Genomic DNA, 23291 nt, shown 5'->3' on the forward strand with positions numbered 1-23291 from the left:
CCACCTCATGCTATAGTACAATGGAATAGCAGTGCCACATTGAGGGGAAAAAAATCTGATATCTCAAGAATAAAGTTGTAATTTTGGGTCACTTGTTTTAGAGAGGCAACATCAGAAGCTTTAAAATGAGGAACGCGGAGCATCCTGTGAAGTTCTACTTTAGGTTTCACTTATCAGGAGATACTTCATGTTTTGGCTCATCATCATCATCAGCATCATCATCATCAGGACATTGAAAAGATTGCGAAGAAACTGAGTCTGTTCTATTGTGAGACAGACAAACAGCAGCTGACACTGACTGTCCTTTCTGCTGTTTGATTGGTTGTAGTTATAATCCTAAAAGATTGGGGGGTTTTTTCTCTTGAAATTTTACATTTTTAATTCTTGTAATATTATGACTTTATTCTTGAAAATTTCAGATTTTTTTTTCTTCAATGGGGCCCTAATACTCCATCGTACTATATAACTTAGTTCACACAAATATCAGCTTTCAAAGCTGAATTTTGCTTGTTGACGCTGAAAAAACATTTCACAAGAACAACGAAGTTAATACATTTTTATTTTAAAGAAAACCAACTTGTGCTTAGCTTCATGTTTTAAATTTTATGCTAAAAATCATAAAAAAAAATCACCCAGATTTGAAGTTGTCATAGTGAAAGCTGAACTCGGAGCTCTCAGCTTATTGCTCTGGCTCCTCCTCATAGGTCACATCCTGCAGTCTCCATCAGCCAACGTGTTGCCCACGCTGCCCTTCCACGTCCTGCGGGCACTGTTCAGCAGCACTCCTCTCACCACTGACGACGGCGTGCTTCTGCGTCGCATGGCTCTGGAGATCGGCGCCATCCACCTCATCTTGGCCTGTCTGTCGGCTCTCAGCCACCACGCCCCCCGCAACCCCAACGCCAGCACCAGTGTCTCTGAGGTATGGGCCATAGGCAGACACACACACACACACACACACACACACACACACACACACACACACACACACACACACACACACAGAGGCAGAAACATCCTCCCAAAAGTACAGAAACACTTGGCCACTATTCTTTAACCTCAGTGTTCTTGAGAAACTCCAGTGTCTTTAACATTTTAAATAATAATTATTCGTCAATGAAGCATGTTTCTGTGAAGTATATCTGTATTATTATTCTTTTTTAGCGCCGTACATAGAAACGTAAAAAATTTTGAGCTTCAGGGTGAGAAGCAGAGCTGAGAGGAGCTACAGCAGCAGCTACACTCATACAGCTGTATGAGGAACTGAAACTACAGGTGACTGTGGTTAAGGAGGAGCCAGGTGTTGCTACCAAACTCTATAGTATTATCCCAGTGCAGATTGCAGTAGAGTGGATGGTACAAAATGCTGTACTGAGTTGTAAACTATTATTTAGGTATTGTATGAATATCAGTTAGCCTATCCTTGTGGACACCTTTATTATCTCTTCACTTAAATTGGAGCCATCGACAAGAATTCCAGGGTCCCCCCCTGCGGGCTCACATGATAGATCCGAGGGGTCTCAGGGTGATTGAAACAAAACAGGAAAATGTTGTGATTCTGTTTTCCTGATTTGAGCTCGTTCCTTTTGAAATACTGTTAAGTTTTAGGTTTTCAGGCGTGCAACAGTTGCTGAAGTAAAACTCTGTGGTTCAACAGTTCATATCGACATATTGAACCTGTGAGCGTGATGAGCACACACTGCTTCATTTGAAAGGTCAGCAAGTCCATACCTGTTGTAGCCTGAAACATTGGCCCAGCTGTGAAGTGGAAGCCTAAATACACAGAAGATCCCTGAAACAAGTGACAGCTTCAGTGATTTTCACTGCACCTAGCAGCAGGGGCTGATGGGACAGACAGAGGAGAAATGAGACCCAGATTTCCGGTAGCAGCAGCTGTTTGTTTACACTGATCTGATACTGGACGTGAACAAAGTCTGTGTTGTAACTGTCCTTTATCTGGCTTGGTCAATGAGGACAAACCATCCTCAGAGCTGCATCAAAAGATGGCCTGTAGGTTCTGAACCAGACCTGCTATGTTTTTATTGATGTGATGGTTTCATGGCAGCTCCCTTTCCCTCCACTGTGTGGGTTTATGGAGTTGTCATAGCAGAGTATGGTGCATGAGCCAAAGACTTGTCATTGTGGTGGATACTGTCCTTGAGACCACCACTGAGAGCTGAGCCACTGTTGTAAATGTGAGACGAAGGCACATCCAAGAAAACATCAACTCTTAAATGACTTGCTGCTTTTTCACCATGTTAGATTCCACAGCACTTTAATCCATGTTTGACTCCATGTGACCATGAGACAAACTCAACCAGCCCAGAGACCTTAAATGATTTTTTAGACTCAGTCTCTTGATGTTGAAGAACACTTTAGCGCTCCAAAAGTGTGGTTATCAGTGAGATGTGTTCTTTCACATGTCACATGTCCCCGTCCCTCTGATTCTACACATTATCTGATATCTGTGTCTGCACCGACAGCCGCAGATATCCAGTTGCCATGGTGGGGGGACCAGTGAAGAGCAGCAGTTGTACTGGGCTAAAGGAACTGGCTTTGGTACTGGATCCACTGCCTCAGGCTGGGATGTGGAGCAGGCCCTCACAAAACAACGGCTGGAGGAGGAGCATGTCACCTGTCTGCTTCAGGTAAGTCTTTCAATCCATGTCACATCGATAAACACACACGTTTTGGTTTTAGTGTACACGCATGAGGTGCGCAGGTCCTGGAGGTGCACAGGTCCTGGAGGTGCACAGGTCCTGAAGGTGCACAGGTCCTGGAGGTGCACAGGTCCTGGAGGTGCACAGGTCCTGGAGGTATACAGGTCCTGGGGGACTACACGCTGCAGATGAAGTGTAGAGTCATGTTGACAGCATCATCTACAGACCTGTCACCTCTGTAGGTGAACTGAGGGGGTCCAGTAGTGGGTGGGTGATGGCTTTGAGGTGGGACAGCACTACACACTCGAATGACTTCATTCCCACAGCGGTCAGGACGACAGGTCTGTCATATAGACTGCTGTCATATAGATTGCTGTGGCCATAGGAATCATTACAATGTTTCTATTTCGTGGTTTCCACGCATCTATTTTTTTCACTCATTGTTTTCATTTAGCATTAGGTGTACATTTTTATATATGTATCTGGAGAGAGAGCAGAAGTCACTTTCTCAGGACCTTAGCGAGGGGGAAGCTGATGGTTTAGTGATGAGGAAAGTCACTGTCAGCTGGCACATCTGTCAGCATGTCCACTCATGACACAGCCACTTCGCAAACTTTATTTTGTGAGTACAAACTTGACTTGTTTTGTAAATAGTCGGCCTATAGACTATAAACAGTAAGCAACATCTAAAATCACCCTCATTTATAATGAATAAAGAATCATAATGCAGCCTAATAAATCTCCACTGTCCAGTCCAGTACACACGGTGCCCTGGTCTCTGTGAGAGGCTAGGTCAGATCCAGGTGGAACGAGCTGCGCAATCACTATTAGTCGATCATTCTCTAACGTAATCTACCCCCCAACCCCCGACACAACATTATTATGAAGAAGGAGAAGTACTAAAAGTTATTTTTTCCACTCAAAGAACTGCTTGTAAACCTAAACAATGTAAATACACGTGGTGGTCTGGGAGACTGTTGTGGCAGCTTTAGGGGGTGCTATAGTGCTGGTGTCCTAGTGTTAAGTCATGTGGTCCTTGCTTCTTTTGAGGATGATGGTGGAGGATTTGAATCAGGTACAACCAGAAGGCGGTAACTCTAGTTATCTCTTTCTCTGTTAATGTGTCCTCAGTAGCTGTCCTGCTCTTTGGGCCTTTGTTACAGACAGTGCCAAAGGAAAAACCTGAAAGTTTGGAGAGACAGGACAGGAACACCTCCCTTCAGTAGAGTCCAGAGGCTTGTAGAATCACTACCAGAGAGCAGCGAAGCTATTTTGAGGTTCATCCAAACTAAATAATGTGCCTTTAACTGCACTTCTCTGGTAAACCATGTTAAATGGATTCTTCTCTCTTACTCTTTTGTTGGACAAAGAGTAAGCAGTTGTAGACAATGATGACACAGCATGGTTGAGGATAGAGATTGGTCAAGAGCAGGTCACCTGAAGCTTGTACTTTTATGTGTCACTGTAAGATCATCCATCTTATGTCTACATTGTTCTTTTCTCCAGGTCTTGGCCAGTTACATCAACCCAGCAGGCTCCTGTAGCTGCCACAGTGCTGACGGCTCCTCTGCAGATAGCAGATCCCACAACAGCTCAGCCCTGCCAGCTGTGCTGCAGGAGCTGCTCAGCCAGTCCTGCCTCATCCCCGCTATGTCCTCATACCTGCGCAACGACTCAGGTAGGCTCCCTGCTTTTACTAATGAAGGCTGTGACACACACACACTGAAGGAGGTGGCATCTAAAAGCTTTGACACTAGCCTCCACTACTCTGTACTCTGCTTTTACCTGAGGTGGCACTGATGAGAAGGGCTTTCAAACTCCATGCATTTTAATAGAATAGAGCAGTCACAGAGTATGTGTATTATCAGAGACAAAGGAGCTGTCTTGTCAATTAACATGGCAGCTAATTAACACAGCAAATGCAGACACATGCTCATGTTTGTGCATCATTCAATGTGGGACCTGGTTTTTAGTTTGTTCATCACATGAATGGACTCTGATGTTGATGCTGCGTATGACGTGAAGTTCCGTCTCTGATGCTGAGACACTGGGTGTGGATCAGTCTGTGTTTGGTGTCAGTGAATAATGTGTCTCTAAATGAAACAGCAGATGGAGCTACAGTGTCTTGAAATCTCATTGTGTCCCAGTACTGTTGATTTAATGAGCCATGACTTGTCAAACACCATCTCAATGAAAAAAAAGGACTTTGTTCTCAGCCTGTTGTCTCTGGTACAGTATAGCAGGGCTGCACGATATGCAAAATAATCATATTGCGATTATTTTGGCAGATATCACAATATGTTATTTCAGTTGGAAAGGTTGTTTTTTTTGTTTTATTTTCACTGAAAAAATATAAGAATTATGATGAAGATTTGATTTTTGGGTTTGAGTCTTGTAACAAACATGTTCTTTTACATCTGGAGAATATGATTTGTTGGCCGGGGGCGTCTCAAAGCACCGCAACACTTATGATGCTAACAATGCACAACAATCTTGTGACAGATTTGACCTTTATCAAAAAAAATCGCAGCTCCTGCAATTTTGATATTGCACTTGTCCATATCGCGATCTCGATTATTCTTCGTTTAATTGTGCAGCCCTCCAGTATAGTTTAATGCTACTGGATCACTGCTGTGTGGATGGAATCGAACCACATGTTGAGGTCATCACTGTTTGAGGCGGACTTCTCTCTGAGCTCTCAGCAGCCTGCAGCAGAGCTCTGAGTTCAGCTCAGTTCAGGTCAGGCCAGCAATTATTTCCTTTTTGGGTTCCTTGGGGACTTGCTGGTTATTAGTGCTGAATGGACCCTACTGTAGTTTGGCTCTGTTCACTTGTGCTGTACGTGAGAACAGTTTCCAGTCTAAAGCCTCAGAGTGAGCAAAGTAACAAACTGCTAAACCGTTACTGTAGTCTATTTACAAGAGACTGTGTTGATACGGCTTATAAGCTTATAGGACATGAGCACTTCAGTCAGATTTCCCCACAATGAAAACATTTGGCTATATTAAAATGTCTCTCAGAGTTCAGACCTCCACCAATCACAAACACTCCTACACTCGTATTTTGTTGTCAAGTATAACTTTATTTAGATGTTTGGGAAACACTGCAGAACTTATTCGACATCATCCAGAGAGAATCAAATGAACTTGCCCTTATTTCTTGTGGTAGTAAGTGTGTAGTAAACTTACATGGTCTCACTCATGATCATTAATCCTGACACTTTCATTTGGCCTCTGCTCCATCTGCTGGAGCCATGCTAAGCTAGCAGTGTCCCAGGTGAACAGAAGTAAATATGTGCCTCTTATGCCTGTTTAGTTGCCCATTAAGGTAATTAAATGAATCCCCAGTGGTACTCCTTTGGGGTTAGAACCCTAACTGTCCACATGTCCAGCTCAGTGTGCTCTACAAAAAAGCCTCTTGGACCTTTTAAAGTGTTTCTGGATAGATTTTTTACTAATTTGCATAACTTGAAAAACTGTAAAATTAATAGAACTTTATGAATTTTGAGAGTAGAAACACCAAATTTGGTAGACCGCCTTGAGAGATGAATATACAAATTTCTATTATAATGGAGCAAGATCAGTCAAAAAACATGGCCGCCATCAACCAAAATATTTTCGCAAAGGGCGGGGCTAAGCTAGTATTGGCCATAACTCATTAACCATTGATCTGATCATCATGAGACTTGGTCGATATCTTCAGGACGGACAGGGAGTAGGCGTATCAAAGGATTTTGACCTGACCTCTAGGAGGCGCCATAAATGCCAAAAATATGTACCTCAAAATCTGGTGAACAGATTTTCACCAAAATTGGTACACATGTTCTGGAGGCGAGTATCAACGAAAATCTGAAGTGCCACATTGATTGATGAAAGTGGGCGGTGCCTTTTCATCAATATGTGCCATTTTAAGCGTTTGCCCAATTTGCAGAGAGCTGGAATGAGCCAGAAACACGAAAATTGGTATCATAACTCCAAATGGTGTGTAAACGCTTCCTCATATGGTGGCACTATAATTGAGAGTCAAAATTTCAAAAAAATTTGAAAGGTTGCCCCCACCACACCGAGAGTCCCACCACCTTCAGATTTACCTCTCCGCAGGAAGCCTCTGTGATAGTACCGGCTACCTATATGGATTTTGAGCTAATTAGAACATTAAAAACAGTAAAATGAATAGAACGTTTCGAATTTTTACTTAATCAATACCAAATTTGGTATACAGTCTTGGGTGACTGAGAGGCACATTTCTATTACAAATGAGCAAGATCAGTCGAAAAACATGGCCGCCATTGACTGAAATGTCTTTGCGAAGGGCGGGGCTTAGCTAATATTGGTTCATTTACCGTTTGTTCGATCATCATAAAACTTGGTATTTTATATCGAATAGGTCAACCAAAGCATTAATTAGCTAAAATTGTCTGCTTGTCTCGGTTGAGTGCAAAACAGTTAGAACCCATGAATAGCCACTTGCGTAATTATTTTGTTATCATTGTGTTTTTGATGTTTGTGGTGTCATCACCATAGACTGCACCATATTGAGGTGAAGAGCAGATATGTCTGTAACATTCACCAAATGTACAAAAGCAAGTTCATTGCGAACCTGCTCCACCTGTGGTGATCCAGTGGTGAAGTCCTGATGCAGCACACTCTGTCCACTCCCACATGTTTACTCTGTGTTTGATCATTGGCCCTACCCTTGCTGGTGAACACGTTTACACTGTGTTTGGTCAGGCTCCTTGTTGTGTTGACTTTGAATGGAGCTGAATTCATGCACTAAGAGACACTAGGGTTTTCACACGTCAGTGTTTATATGCTGCTGTTCCCTTTGTGAGCTTGCTTATCAGCCCAGAGCCAGATCCAGTTTACTGTGTGCCACCTCTGTGTGCCTGATGCTTAGCTGCTGTTTGCAGGGGGATCTGTGTGTGTGTGCGCGCATGTGTGCTAATTCGCCCCTGGTCTCATAATTAAGTAACAAGTGATTAAAAAAAAAAAAAAAAAGTGTTATAATTGCTCCTCATTATGTGGTAAATGCCTCTGACACACACTTACATGCGTGTGTGATATGAAGTTTACAGTCTGTTGTGTGATTAGATATCGTCACATGCTCGTTGAAGCAGTGGCCTTAATGATGACATAGCTTCCTTTAAAATCTATGGATTTACCACTCAAATCAATAACAGATGACTTTATATTCTGCTAATTAGCCTTTGTATGCAGCTAAATGAAGTTATGTGCAAATAAAAGTATCTTGCGTATGATAGCCAGTTGTCCATGAGCTCTAAGCTGTGATGAAGACCTGGGACATTAGAGCTCCCGGTTCTCTGGAGTCAGGAAAGTTGCTCCATGTTTGATCTCACCAACACATCAGGGAGGGACTTATGTAACTGTGGCTGAGCTTATGCTTCATAACATGGGAAAAAGCATCAGTCTGTGACATCATGTTGGTGCCTTCACTTTTTCATCTGTCAAAAATCACTAACTGGACTAGGAACATTTTGCAGTGTTTGTGGAGACATGGACATAAAAACATAATTGACAAAAGGAGCCATTGTTGTTTTCATGTCTCTCTTCTATTTTTAGTCAGTGATGAAGTCTAGTCGTGGTAAACTCGGCAAACATTTCAAACTAAATAAATCTTTCTTTATTTGTAAACCTTCAAACACGGACCTCAGATCAGACCATGGTCTCTGGTGAAGAATCTTCTGCTTCATCTTTATCTAACGTCGCCATCATTAGGACACTGACAGGGTGAAACATGACTGACAGTGGAGGAGTTGATTGCGATTGGTTTTTCTCCTGTGATGAACCCAGTGTATGGTCTATCACATTTTCACAATGAAATAAAATTCCTTCCTCTGACTAAAAGCTCTTCTTTAAAACAAGAGTATTTCATATAAATGAGTGGAGTCAAAAAAACAATATTTGTCTTTAAGTGTAACGGAGTTAAGTTTCTAAAATAAATAATACTCAAGTAAAAAACCGAATACTGAACACTATACTTAATTACAGTACTGAAGTGAATATACTCAGTTACAGTCTATCCCTTTTCCTGTGTAACCAAACCTGATATATCATACAAGACTGATGAAAGCCACATTTGAATAAATAGTTGTGAAAAAATACACAAACAAATGAATTAGTCAATCAACAAGATTAATCAACATGTCATCAACACATGTGAGGTGGTAAGTTTGAATTCCTGTAGACGATCATTGATTTTATTAGTGTGACTATAATTGACAGTTTCATCATCTGAAACTGTAACAAAATGTCCACATTTTACCACATAGATGTTTTTCATAGTACAAAATATGATTTAGTCTAAATCTTATCACATTTCCTGTGTTTGAAAATGAGACAATCTTAATACCCTATGGTGCAGAGCAGGGATTATGAATTGACTTGTTCTCACACATCCAACATGCACAGAGGTGGTCTCTCCTCATCTGTGTTTTCTTGTCTTTGAAGTGAGTGTTGTGTGTTACATTTATCCAGCTCAACATCCCTGTGTGTTAGTACCTACTCTACCCGTCAGAGATGGTGTTTTCCATGTGGGAGCACTCTGCTGGATCTTAATTCCACTTCAAAGATTTATGACCTTCCATCTTGCTGCTCTCACTCCATTGTATGGTAATTCTACATGAAGTAATGCAACTGCAGCCTCTGCACTGAACGCAGTCTCACACGACTCAAAGAGCTGCTGGTTTTAGCCTGGCCTGTCGAGGACTTGTTCTGTTGGAGAGGAACTATGACTGTTAGGGCTGCAGCTATGGATTATTTTAGTAATCGAATATTCTACCAGTTATTCCATTGAGTAATCGGATAAGACATACTTTTATCTTTTTAAAGAGCAATAGAAAATATAAAAAAGAGAGAACGGGTCCCTACGCTTCCATTTTCCCTCCCTCCCTCTATTTTCCAAACCATTCCATCAAATGTTGTCTGCTTCAACAGTGTAAGAACTCCATATGGATTAAACGAAGCTTCGATGCAAAGAATTTGCCTCGATCATTTTGTTAATGGAGTTTCTCAGAATCATTTCAGTCCTAATAACAAACGTATACCCTCTTAGAATGGAAGCCATACTGTGCTGCTACTTTAAAGGCGACATGTTGGCTGTGTTGATTGGTTCGCTCTCAGATAAACTCTCAGGATTGGGTGCATGACTGAAAAACAGTGATTTTCACAATTTCTTTTAATTTTGTCATTATCAGTGGGAACTTCGATGAACTTTGTGGGAAAGAACTCAATGGCAAAGCTACAATGTCTGTACTGATAAATAGTTTTATATTAACAATGAATCAGTTCCCACCAGCTCCTCAGCTCTATAGAGACTTTTTATCTTATTTTAGTTTTAAGACACATGGTTTGGTTCTGTCTCACTGTTTGTACTGAGCAGGCAGCTGTTTTTTCTCTATCTTCAGACTGACAGCTGCTAAAAAGTCATTCTTCTCTGGAGTTGGTGGAAACCAAAAAAAGCATGAAATGTGTAGTGAATGTTTGACTTACATTCATGATGTGGTCAGAAACACAACGTTCTGAAACACGAGTTCCCAGGGTGGCCAAAAATCCATTTATGCAGCTTTAACAATTTAAAGGGAACAAAATCAATTAGTTAATGATGAATTGTCTCATACACCACCTTTAGAGGGAATTACTACAATAATATATTTAAACCAAGCATCATTAGCCATATTCTACAGTGTCCATTAAGGCAGTAGAATCATTAAAGACCAACCCATCCCTCTTCATTCCACTCCTTCAGATGTGTGGGGCTCATGAGGCTCCTGAAGAACAGACCTGCTCTCCTTTACTCACCCAAATACCCTGTTCACTCCACTGAGGTCACATCAAACAAAATGCTTCATGACGCTTTTTTCAACAGAAATATTCAACTGTCCGGACAATCCAACACGCAAAGTACACATTCTGGAGGACATTAAAGCCTGTTCTAAAGAAAAAAATGGAATAAATTAGTTTACTCCAGTAAAGCTTACTGGTTTCCACTGGTTTTTAATTCTGGGTTTACATTCCCAAGTGACAGTAAAGTAGTAAATCAACTCATTGACTGAGCCCGCCTGCAGTGGAGATAGAAAGCTTACCTGCATGTGATTTTATGGCAGCCCATTTGTCCAGCACCTGTGCCCTCTAGATGGAATCAAATTCACTGCAACTCATTAAAATCAAAACCACCCAACCTCCCCAAGAGAAAAATAATTCATCTCCAACTGGAGCTTCACTTCTCCCAACTGCCCCAAACACATTTTATTTGCCCTTTTGTCTTACCTTGTCTACCAGAACACAGACCTTTAATTCTCTCTGCTGGTGTCTGCCCTCCCGCCACAGAGCTCCTCAGCCCCGTCAGCCTCGCTCCACATGAATCATTGGTGTCTTGGCAAAGCCTTTTGGGATACATTACAATTTCCTCTGTCGCCCAGCACTCCATCACAGCCATTAGTGAGCGATAATACCTCTGAATGTCACCACAATGCTCATTTTTTCCCCATTGAAGAATGAATTTCTTGCACGTTTTTCCAGATCTGATGGATTTCTTTTTTGCTGTTATATTTATATATTTGTTGTTATTTCTACACCATGGTTCCTCTTTTGATTGATGAAGAAAAACAAGATTTAAAGTCAATCTAGGCTCCAGCAGGTGGCGCCACTATGGTTTTTGGTCCATCACTCATGTTGAGTGGGAGTGCACATGATGTTGGAAGCTAATGTTAACATGACTGGCTTGTCGGAGGTTGGTTGGTAATGATTAATCATTCCTGATGCCCTAGAGACTGTGTGGAAGCAGTCCCTGCTTTGCTGGACAGGCCTGTGTGAGCGTATGGAGCTTTCCTACCGCTGAATGAATGTGTGAACAGTGGGGGTGTCATTCAGACTGTGTTTCTCATTTGTAATTTCAGAGGTTTTCCCAGGCTGGTGAGAAAAGACTGCTTTTGATAGAAGGGCTTAACCTCGTGCACAGAAAAGGAGTTCTATACACAAACTGACACACAGGATTTCACCCATCACTTGAATCACTGGAGGCAGCATGAGGTGGAAGCACCACCTGCATTGCCATTCCAGATAGGCGCTTTCAGGTGGATGGGGGCGGGGATGGGAGATGGTGTGTGCTCTCAGAGATGTGTTATGGATCAGATTGAATATGTTTGCCATTCTGATTGCAACCCTCTCTTCCTTTTCCACTTGTGTTGGCAAACAACAAGAGCAGTCACTAGCCTGTCAGGCTGCCTCCATACCACTGTCTGTGGCTCTCAGCAGCCAAATGCAGCAATAAAGATCATCACATGAAAACATGAACCTCACCCCATGTGTGATTAAATCACCTGGTGATGATCCTCTCACACTCACTCCTGGGGGGTCTCTCACAGATGAGGCTCAGTTATGTGCTCTGATGTTTATTGTTCAAATGCACAATACATCTAGACTTTATTCAAATATTTAGAAAAGTCTTGTTAATACAGGAAACAGATTGCTGACACTACCCTGAAATCAACATGAACAATTATATCAAGAGAATCTTTCAGCCCCTCCCCCTCCCCCCATTCATCAGTGTGAAGCGGTGGTCAGAGGTGCAGGAGAAGAAGAAGGCCCAGTTCACCTCAGACGTCAATCAGCTGTATTGTTTAATTATAAGTCATTCAGCACCCCCGCCCTCTGGCTGTTCACATTTTTGGGGAATTTCTATAAATTCATCCTCAGTTGTTGCGGGGATACTCCTACATACAAATGTGTTTGTTTTTATTCTGAGGAGATGACGATAGAGCAGAGTTTGTCCAAAACCACATTTCTCTGACAGAAGCCCTGAATATAAACATGTTGGGCCCTGAAGTCTGACTGACCAACAGTTTCTCTAGACTGGCTTCCCACCATCCGTCTCACACACTCTGCTTTTAAACATGTTGCTTAAAAGCCCTTCAGGAAAGTAGCAGCTAAAGTCTCACCGACTGGAAAAGGAAGTAAAAAAAAGGAAATGTATCAGTGTCATCTTGTTTGGCTCATCTTTCCAGTGAGTCCAAGAAAATGAGATCAAGGTGAAGTTTGTATTTCCTGTCAGACCTTAGGCAGGTCAGTCCTGGCTGGGTGCTGGCTGGTGTCTGTCTGGCTCTGCTCAACCTGGTCCCAGCGTGGCCCTGTTCCTGTCATGTCCTCCAGCTCTTTGTTATCTCCCCGGCTTATGACTGTGACCTGGTAATATGGCTTCTTTGTCTTCATCCTCAGCCAGTCTGTCCAGTTCACTCCTCGTCTCTCCAGGGAAGATGTTCATGCCAGATTCACTGTTTAAATTATCTCCTGCAGCTCACCTCAGTGTGTCCTGTCTTATAATAGCAGGTTTTATCCATTACTACGTCACAGTGTGGTGTAAATGTAAACAAAGACGATGACAAACAGGTTCAGGAATGTGCCAATGATGCCCAACATGGCCAAGATGGACTCCTCCTGCTCCTCCTTGGCCTCCAGCACCTGCACGTCCTCGAGGGTGATGACTGTGGTGCCCATGATCCTGACGCTCAGCTAACCTGGCAAGGGAACACTTATCTGGAATAAAAGAAAATGATGGCTGTCACACAACAGGATGCTCCTCTCCCTCCAGCTAATCTACCAGCTTTTCAGAAAAACCTGGTCCCACACAGGTCAGGGTTCAGGTACTACACCCACCCCCACCTCCCCCCAGAGGAAATCAATTGTGAATGGAACAAAACAATGGGCATGCAGAGTGGAGGTGTGAACACTGTGTTTATGACCTGATCCTCGACATCCTCAGACACTCCTCCAGCGCCAATGCTAACACCACCCCCGACCCCCCACCCCCATGTTAGAATAAGCATGATTTAATGCTGTCATTTAGAGCCCCCTCACACCCGCCCACCTCTTTTAACATGCTATTATTGATTAACCAAACCCCCCCTGCAAGTAGTTGTTCTAAATGTGCCCCCCCCCCATAAGAAGGAGCCTCAGAGAGTGAGGACAAGGAGCTGGAGATGTTGTTATCTCAAACTGAAAGTGTGAGCAGAAAGGTAAACAGAATCATTCTTGGCTCGGGGTTAAATGTAAACAGAGTTGTAATCATCTTCATCCTCATCCAGATCTCTGTGGACATGATGTGGCCGTCCAGTAAATTCAAACCCAATAAATATAAAGTATAGAGGCTTACCCTAAGGCGTCTAAGGTGTAAGTCAACATCATCCAGCATGCTGTTTGGATCCTCACTGGAAAACCGCGGCATGCTACCACGGGTGGGGGGGGGGGGGGCGTCTCCAGTGAATATCTCCTTGTTCCTCCGGTTTGTAGCCCCTCCTGTCAGCTTCAGCCCACCAGCCCCAAACTTCCCTTCAGATGAAGTTCACCCCCACACAAGTCTTTGCAGTCAGGTTTTAATCAGCAGGTTTGCATTGCTGCTGCTGCTGCTGCTACAGCACTAGCAGCCTCTGTTTAGGGGGCGAGGAGAAACCCTCTCCCCATTTGCCCCCTCCCACCTCCCCACCTTTCCTCCCATCCTCCCCATATCTTGAGTTCCCTGTCACTGCTTGCCTAAATTCCTCCCCCTCCCTCCCCAGTTTATTAGTAAACGTACGCAATCCCTCCTTCCCCTGTCCCCCACCCCTACCCTCAACGCTTGTTTGAGAACCCTCTGGGAAATGGAGCAATTAGTGCCTTTCAGAGAAGCATCCTTCCCTTCAGTGAAGCCCCCGTGGCAGCATCGTGCATGACTCTGTAGGCTCAGCTGATGGTGTATCGGTGACACCCAGCCTCCGCTCAGCGGGGCACCAACACATTGCTCCTGGAATCAGCCGAGTCTGACAGGTGATATTCCAGCGAAGGAGGAAACACTGTAAAATCCCATGAAGCGGCAGCAGCTGGCAGTATAGATCTGCACCTACCGCCAGTGACAGCAGTGTTACGGTAGGGCTCCAGCGGCAGTTAGTCACCGTGGAAGAACAGTGCATTGCATAACCAATGATTGCGAGAGAGAGGATGGATCCTGATGGCCGTGGCAATGAAGGAGAAAAAGCATGAGAAGGAGAGAGAGAGTCAGGGAGGGAGGAGGAGAAAAGGAGGAGGGAGGGGGAAATGACATCGCTCCCGCTTACTGTTGTCTCCTCCCCTCACACTGCTGTGTGGGCTGGTTGTGCACACACAAACGCACGCACACACATGCACACACCCAAACAGCTACCACTTAAACAACATAAAAAAACCAAGGGAAAAAGCTAAAAAGGAGGTGAACTCACCTCCACTGTGCTCGCTGTTGTTTGGACAGACCAGTGGAGAGGGAGGAGGAAGGCAGTGTAAAGATGTGGGGGTCTGTGCATGCAGTTCAATATTCATGTCCAAAGCTTCAGACACACAGACACGGAGCCAGTCGAGCTGCTCTGCTCCTCTCTCTGTGCTAAACCCTCTGCACCTCTGTACGCTAGCAACAACTTCACTCACTCCAGCTTCTCCATCCTCCTCAGCTCCATGCGCAGTGTTGAGGTTAATAAATGTGGAAAACTGCTTTCCCTTCCACTTGTGTTGGTCAGTGCAGTTGTGCTGCTGTTCTAAATGTATGTCAACAGGCTTCTGATCCAGTCAGCTCATTTCTTCTAGCATTATGACTCACTCTCACTCCTCCTCCCTCTCCCTTCCTCACATTATCTTAATCCTGTTGTTTCAAGTCTCTTAAGGTGTGCTGCAAACGTCTGCTGCAAAACGCTAATACACAGAGTAATAGTTTGTATGTACATTTAATTGCACCTCTTAAGGTTTTTAACTTGCATTAAAATAAGTTGTTTGACTCATTTTCAGTTTTCCAGTGTAAAATGGCTTTATGTGGCATGACTGCAGCATAACTGATTTCAACCCTCAAAATGAATTGTTGTGTTTGTTTGTTGCAATCTTTGCACAGATCAGTCCAGGTCTCTATCTGCTGGTTATTGGTGATAACCAGCTGAAGCTGATGTTTTGATGAATACATGTACATTAAATACATTTACACATGAGCCCTGCTACTGGTCTTATTTAGACTGTCACTGCCATTAAGCTGCTCACTTGTTAATGAGCAGCCTGATTACATTTTGATAGGTGGTCTGATCACACATTCCTTTGGAGTTACCTCCATTTCTGTATAAACTTGTTCTAATCTAGATCTTCATCTAAGTTACAATAATAAACAAACACAATCTGTTTTATCAATAACACACAAATCATTTTGTTGCTCTTGTCCATATTGGGAACATCATTCAAACATTCAGTTTCGGTTGGAAAAATATGTGGACTGTTCACTTGTTATTCATAATAAACACCAGCTGATGTGAACCAGGACTCAAAACAAAGATCTCAGAGACTGGGGCTGAAGAAGAGTTGATGAGGATGAAGCAGAAAGGGTCACAGAGTTTAGATCTTCATCAGTCCAAAATCAGGCAGACTGTAAATGGAGATGATTCACTTCTGTGGCTACTCTCGCTAGAAGTGGACGTCCAGCTGAGATCATCAAAACAAGAAAAGTTTAGTGCAGATAATAAAAACTAAAAAGATTTTTCTGCATCACAGTAACATTTACAAATAGAATAGTGATGTATTTTATTTCTTTATTTATTGTTTTGTTTTCTTTCTGAGAGCCTAACTTTTCCTACTGATTCTAACCCAGTTAAAATGTCTGCACAGTGTATATTTACCCAAAACTAAGGTACTTGAGTAGCTCAGTTTATAAAGGGATACTTTGTGCACATAAATGCAGTCACTATTCCTTCTGTGCTTTGAAATGGCACAGAGCTTCAGGCCACTTTTTCTAGTTGCTCCACACATTCTTGCTTTGATGCACATTATCTACAGTGTCCACTGAGGCAGACTGTGTGTTGCCGGAGACATGTCAGAGTCTTACTATTTCAGCGACTCTCCTCTGTTCCATTGCCCTAGAGGGGGCACGGAGACCTGACATTGTCCAGCCATGAGCTTGAGTCAGAGTATTAGCCACCCACTCGGTGTGACCTGCATGCTCAACGCCTTCTTCCCCTTGGGAAGGCAACAGGCACCCATCCCTTGTAGCAGCAACCAGCCCACGCACCAGCTTTCCTGTTCACCCATGAGTTGAGGCCCTGTGGTAACCCATTTAATGTGTCGTAGCTTTGTTTTTCATGGAGCGAAGCAGTGGGTGTGTGGAGCAAACCAATGACTGTCATATCCTGTGTCTCAATTGCTTTGTTATGGAAGCACTGGGTGGGATGTGTTATTACCAAGACATTAACAAACTGCCACAGTGGTCACAACAAATTCCACCAGTGTTTATTTAATAACGAATATAAGTAATGTGCAGTGGGCTGTTCTCTTAAAGCTACATTCATCACCCTTAGGTTTATTTATTTCTGCCACTTGGGGGCAGAAGAATAAGCTGACAAACCCGCAGCCCTGACACGGTCGTACGAAGTTGTCATCAGTAACATTACAAAAGGCCTTTTTACCCAGGCATGAAGCTGGATTGGAAATACATTAGCAGTCACTTGGTCTCATGTTTTTGGCCGCCTCATGACTTTAAGTCCAATATTTATAATATTTATATAAATAGTAGACTGTGTACTGTCGGTTTTCCAGAGTTTGTTTGCTTAAAACTGAATACTATGTTTTTAATACTGAGACTGTTGAATATTTTAAAGTTGAGAAAATATAATAATGAAATATTGCTTAATCTGGGGTTGGGTCATGGTGGCAGCAGGTCAAACAAGGTAGTCCAGACGTCCCTCTCCTCAGTGATATTTTCCAGCTCCTCCTGGTGGATCCCATGGTGTTCCCAGGCCCGATGATAAATAATCTCTCCAGTGTTTTCCGGGTCTACTCTGGTGTCTCCTACCAGTTGGACAAACCTGGAAGACCTTCACTGGGAGGCGTCCAGGGGGCATATAACCCACCTCAACTCACTCAAATGTGAAGGAGCAGTGGATCACATGTGAGCTTCTACTGGATGTCTGAGTTCCTCACCCTCTCTCCAAGGCTGACCCAGACACCCTGTGTAGGAATCTCACGGCCTCATTCTTTCAGTCACTACCCAGACTCATGACCAGAGTTGAGGTGCGGAACAAAGATCAACAAGTAACTCGAGTGCTTTGCCTTCTGACTCGGCTCTCTCTTCCCCACAATGGTCCAGTACAACATTCGCTTTACTGCTGATACCGCCCCAATCCGCTTGTCATTCTCCCACACCACCCTACCCTCACTCGTAAACAAGACCCAGAGATACTTAAATGCTGTCACTTGGGGTAAGTCTCACTCATATCTCTGGCAGTTAAGAAACTACTCAGTGAGCTGTGGAACCCCGAGTCTTCACACTCTGCTTCCTTCTCAGAGGACATGTTGGTCGGGTTCAGGAGTTTCTTCTCAAAGTGTTCCTTCCCATTTCCCAACATTATCCTCAGTCCGAGTCAGCAGTTCTCCTCCCCCTGCTGAAAACAGCCGGAGCCAAGCCCTGCTTCCCCTTTCTTAGATGTCGGAAGATTTGCCAGAACTTCCTTGATGCCAACCAAAAGTCCTTCTTCATGGATTCCTCGAACTCCTCCCACTCCTGGGTTTTTGCATCTGTGCTCCCCAAACCACAGGGTGGTGGCTCCATGTTAGTTCTTGGGACATTTGCCAGCAATGGTAATCCATCAAACAGTTGTGGAGACATTTCAATCAAAACTAAAAATGTTCACCTGATGGTGGCACTAGAGGAAAGTCAGAGGATTGTGTATTAATAATTGATTATCCTCTGGGAACTATAAATGTCTGTCCATCTCTCCAGTAGTTGAGATATTTCAGTCTGCACCAAAGGACCAAGTCTTTGTTGGTTCAGCATTGGGAGTAATCACTGTCATATTTTCTGCACTTATTTGATTTGCTATGAAAACCTGCTATAAGTATTGATTATAGGAGAGTAAATGTTTACACCATTTTACTTATATTTATGGTGGCATTTGTAAAGGCTCATGTAAGCAGCATCTCAGCAGTTTCTCCAGTCTCCTTGAATGATGGCAGCAGTCAGGAAACATTGAGATGTTTTATGAATAATTTTCCATCAATGATGATGTAGGATGGCCACTGTGTTGGACGATCATACACCCACAAACAACTGCAGCACAGGCCAATTAAGGGCAGTTATCAAGTGTGTTAATCCTGCGCTTGCACAGCTATCCTCATTAGAGAAGAACCATGCTCCCAGGAGCTGAATCATGAGCAGCTCTGAAATGATCAGTGTTGTTTCACCTAGAGGCTGAACAGCTTTATCTAAGATGAGGTATTTTATGTTTATGTTGAAGGAATTTCAGGGGTATTGAGGATTTTTGAAGCATTTGCATTTTGGCTGCAGGGACTCTGCCCCCTACTCCGACAGTCAGTTAACTGAAACTGGCTGTTATTGTCTCTCAAATATGGATATGAATACCTGATGTTTTCCCATCACTTCTTAGCCCTGCTGTGGCACCATCTTCAGTAATAAACAGCATAGAGGTGTCAATTTCTAAACAAGTTCCCTTTTCAAAACCTTTTCTGTTCCCTGTGTGGATGCCCCCTCCCCCATCCTACACCCCCAGTAAAATACCAAACATCAGTCTGTCAGCTGTAATTACAGGAATCTTCAGCCATCTTTGCAAGGGACCACAGGGCAGAATGGGTAGTAAATTGGATGAAAAGTGAGGCAGGAGACACGAGTGGACAACAGGGTTTTGGGGTTAATTAGAATTTCTCTGTTTGGCATTTGATAACAGTGCAGAATAGTCCGTGGTTGATTAGCAGTGTTATTTCCAGGTTTTAACTATTTGGCCAAGAAGTATTTGAGATGAGATGTTGTTGTTGTTGTTGTTGTTGTAGAGGTGAGAAAGGATGTCTACATGGTATAAAATACATGTATCTTTACTTTTTATTAGACAGAGCACAGTAAGACATACATATTAGAAAAGTCATGGAGTATTTTTTATAATGTCATGGAGAAACTAGGACATATACTGAGTGAAACTGCACCCCAATTAAATCTTTTATCAGACTGTGCCTCAGGCAGTTAATTAAGTGCCTGCAATGCTATTGCATTGAAGTGATCACTGTGCAATAGCATTCACACTATTGTTCTTTAAATCTTTATATTTTATTCTTACTTTTCACCTTTCCACGGTCTGTAAGTACTCCTTCATACTTTTTCGAAAGTAACCATTCAGAAACCATTCAACTATCAAAACGTTCAGCTTGTTCTGTAGATTATCGGATGTATACAACGTTTTTCTGCTATTTATACATTTCAAAATATTAAGCTTTTTATGCAATTTAAATGAATGGAGACAAAAAATATGAGCTGGTTCCATCAGCAATTAAGGCATTTTCAACCATATCATCCCATTCAACATCAAGCTTACAAGTTCTGCTTTTAATCTTCAGCAATTGCTTGAGCTACTTCAGTATTGCTTGAGCTACTACAGCATTGCTTCAGCAGTTGCATCAGCTTCTCCAGCATTACTTCAGCAATTGCTTGAGCAACATCAGCATTGCTTCAGCAATCTCATTCAGCACTGCATTTTCTACTTTCATTTTGTCAATCTAACTAACTCCACATTACATATACTGTATTGTAATTGGTAGATTACTTTGGAGCTACTTTTGATTCCAGAGACACGTACTTTATATAACTGCATTGAGCAGAGTCTCTTTTCTCAGAAAACTAGCTTTTGCTGATAGGATTTGATAGTCTTTGATTGGCAAGCCAGAGGTTGAGAGGTGTGTCTCAGCTGAGTCCAGGTCTCACTCAGTTGGAATTAAGCACTTAGGATCACTATGGTAACCTCTGCGTGCATATGGACAGACAGAGCTGATTCAGATCAGCTAATTAGACTGTGGTGTTTATCAAACATTTGGCAGTCTTTATGCCTCCATGCTGGCGACAGCCAGAGCCGGAGACATATTGGTTTCAGGATGTCTGTCCATCCATTAGGACAAACGTCCAATTCTGGTGTACATGATATCTCAGTAACGCCTTGACAGAACTCAAATTTGGCACAATGTTCAAAGTTCAAGGGCGCACTAACCTCAAAACACATAGTTTTGGCTTTGTGAACTGATCTCCAGAACACCTTGAGGGAGCGTCATCAAATTTGGCACATCATTTACTTGGACTCAAGTATGAACTGATTAGATTTTAGTGGTCAAAGGTCACAGTAACATCACAAATCATGATTTTGGCCTCATGTATACAGTGTCTCCAGATCTCCTTGAGGGAATCCCTTCAAATTTTGCACAAATGTCCACTTGCACTCACGGATGAAGTGATTAGTCTTTGGTGGTCAAAGGTAAAGGTCATGGTGACCTCAGAATACACTTTTTAGCCATTACTTAAGACTATCACAGGCACAGAGTTAGTTGCAGCTCCATTTTAAATGTTAGTTGCTGGCATTTAACAATGAAGCTCAGCTTCAGACTTTTCTCAGCAGCCAGCAAAGCAGTTTAGCTTCAGCTTGGGCAGAAGCAGCAATCCCACCGCAATTTCTCGGGAAATTGCAATGTCTAGTTTCAAGCTGCCCCCTGACATGCCATGCTAACTCATGCAGCCTCTCACGTTCAGGTCTGCAGGCCCGTTAACTATTCATCAGCCTGAGCATGCAACATGGCTATACATAGCACCTATCTCTGAATGCCCCCAGAAGGCCCTAAATCACAGCAAGTGGAGGCCCGCTGTCCGCAGCACAGTGATGACTGCAGGTCAGCAATACCACCACTGTCATAGCTGTGATGGATGTCATGGCTCTGTCGGCTGCTGCTTGTCCTGTGGCTGAGAGCAGGCTTTGCGTTTTCTTAGTGCTGCCTCTGCACCACTGAACACTGAAAGGTGAGGTCTCTAGGATTTCAGGGAAGTTGGAGTTTATTTACTGAACAGGGAAAATGATTTTCTCAGCAAGTGCAGTTGTGAACAGTACCCAACAAATCAGTAAGAGTTTGTGGAAGTGTGTTACCGTAGTTTTACATCATTAAGAACAACATGTTTATGTTACCTTGGAAACCTTGTGCCCACGTTATTGTGTCATTAGGCTGGAAATAAGAGTAAACACTTGGGATATGTGATTAGGTGTACAGGGAACACCTGAGATCTAAAGAACGCCTTGAGGGAATCTTTTCAGATTTTGCACAAACGTTCACTTTAACTCAACTCAACTGCCTAGATTATCGTGGTCAGATTATCGTTGGTCAAAAGTCAAAGGTAAGGGTCACTATGACCAAGCACATTTTTGGCCATAGGTAAAGAATTCACACACTAATTAACTGGACTGGTTGGTGAAGGCATCCAAGCACGAGGTGATAATTCTTGTTCAGCTTCAAAGTGATATTATACTATCTGTCAATTTACATAGCACTTATTGAAATCTGAGACAACAAAGTGCTTCACCAGGATAAAATAACAAAACAAGCAACAAACACATGCAGACAAATTACTCAAGATAAAAACCAAAAACAATAAAAACAGAAACACAAATAAGCAAGGTAAAAATATGTTAATTATTCAAAAAAGTATTAAAAAACTTAGTAAAGAAATGTGTTTTTAGAAGCGATTCAAAAGAAGATATTGATTTTACTTTTAAGTCACTGAACTGGATCATGTTTTTATGGACCACCACCATGTTGAACTTTGAATGATCAGCCAGAGTTTATATAGGTTTATATCAAGTTTCATGGTAATCCATCCAGCAGTTGTTGAGACACTCGAAACCAAAATGATCAACCAGCTAGTGAAACTAAATGAAAAGACACCAATGACAGTAAGATTCATCCTCTCGGGAGCATGACTGTCTGTTGCAAGTGTTTTGGCAACCTCTCCGGTCGATGTCACACATTCCACTCAAAAGTCCAGCTCATGGTGGTGCTCAATGAAAACTTTTGGAACCACCAAAGTCATTTGTATTCTGATGGATCCAACCTGCCATCACTGAAACCACACAGCAAAAAAAAAAAAAAAAAAAAAAACTAGAATCACCTCCTGGTGGTTGTCTGCCTCCACCACTCAGACTAGTCTCAGATTACATCCCTGTTTATCCAGAGTCTTATTAAATATGAACCATTTGTGTGTATAATTTCTGTGAAGCCTTGAGTTATGGCTAAAAACTGTTTTGTGAGGTCGCACTGACCTTGACCTTTGACCACCAAAGTCTAATCAGTTCATCCTTGAGTCCAAGTGAATGTTTGTGCCAAATTTGATGAAATTACCTCAAGGTGTTACAGAGATATTGTGTTCACAAGAATGGGATAGACAATCTGAAAACAATACACCTCTGGTTCTGACTGTTGCCAGCAGGAAGGCATTAAAAAAACATCCCATGGTAATGTTGAGCTGATCATTTTAATTGAAACAGTCTTGTTATGTTTTAAGAACAAATTAATTTCAAAACTTTTATTCTTAATGAACGGTTTGTGTCCTTCACATATTTGGTCTATATATTCTTCACTTTGTCTCTTTCAGTAGTGTCCTCTTCTCCATCCCCTTGTTTATTTAAAAAAAAATATATGTATTTAAAAGGTGTGGGTGGACGTCCTGCCTCTTCCTTTTTCATTAACAAGTGTGACATTGGCACAGGAGCAGGAGGAGGCATTCTGATGAGTTATTGTGGTGGTGTATGTAGAAGGGATTGAGATTCCATGC

At 42.6% G+C, this 23291-nt stretch overlaps 1 protein-coding gene and 1 long non-coding RNA gene across 8 annotated transcripts in view; one reads left to right on the forward strand and one right to left on the reverse strand.

The window, feature by feature from the left end:
- The window catches only part of birc6 (baculoviral IAP repeat containing 6), a 121646-nt gene that overhangs the window by 67228 nt on the left and 31127 nt on the right, over positions 1-23291 (forward strand). For all 7 annotated transcript variants that reach the window (XM_056395963.1, XM_056395965.1, XM_056395969.1 and 4 more), the window contains exons 62-64: positions 705-922; positions 2484-2648; positions 4167-4338. In XM_056395963.1, coding sequence (XP_056251938.1) covers positions 705-922; positions 2484-2648; positions 4167-4338 — 555 coding nt within the window. The remainder of the gene's footprint in view (positions 1-704; positions 923-2483; positions 2649-4166; positions 4339-23291) is intronic.
- On the reverse strand, positions 12084-14896 carry LOC130181623 (uncharacterized). Its single transcript, XR_008829609.1, has 2 exons — positions 13827-14896; positions 12084-13210 (listed from the first exon to the last, which is right to left on the reverse strand). It is a non-coding gene; the product is annotated as an uncharacterized LOC130181623 (long non-coding RNA).

Source organism: Seriola aureovittata, chromosome 14 (genome assembly GCF_021018895.1).
Source record: "Seriola aureovittata isolate HTS-2021-v1 ecotype China chromosome 14, ASM2101889v1, whole genome shotgun sequence".
Taxonomy (NCBI): domain Eukaryota; kingdom Metazoa; phylum Chordata; class Actinopteri; order Carangiformes; family Carangidae; genus Seriola; species Seriola aureovittata.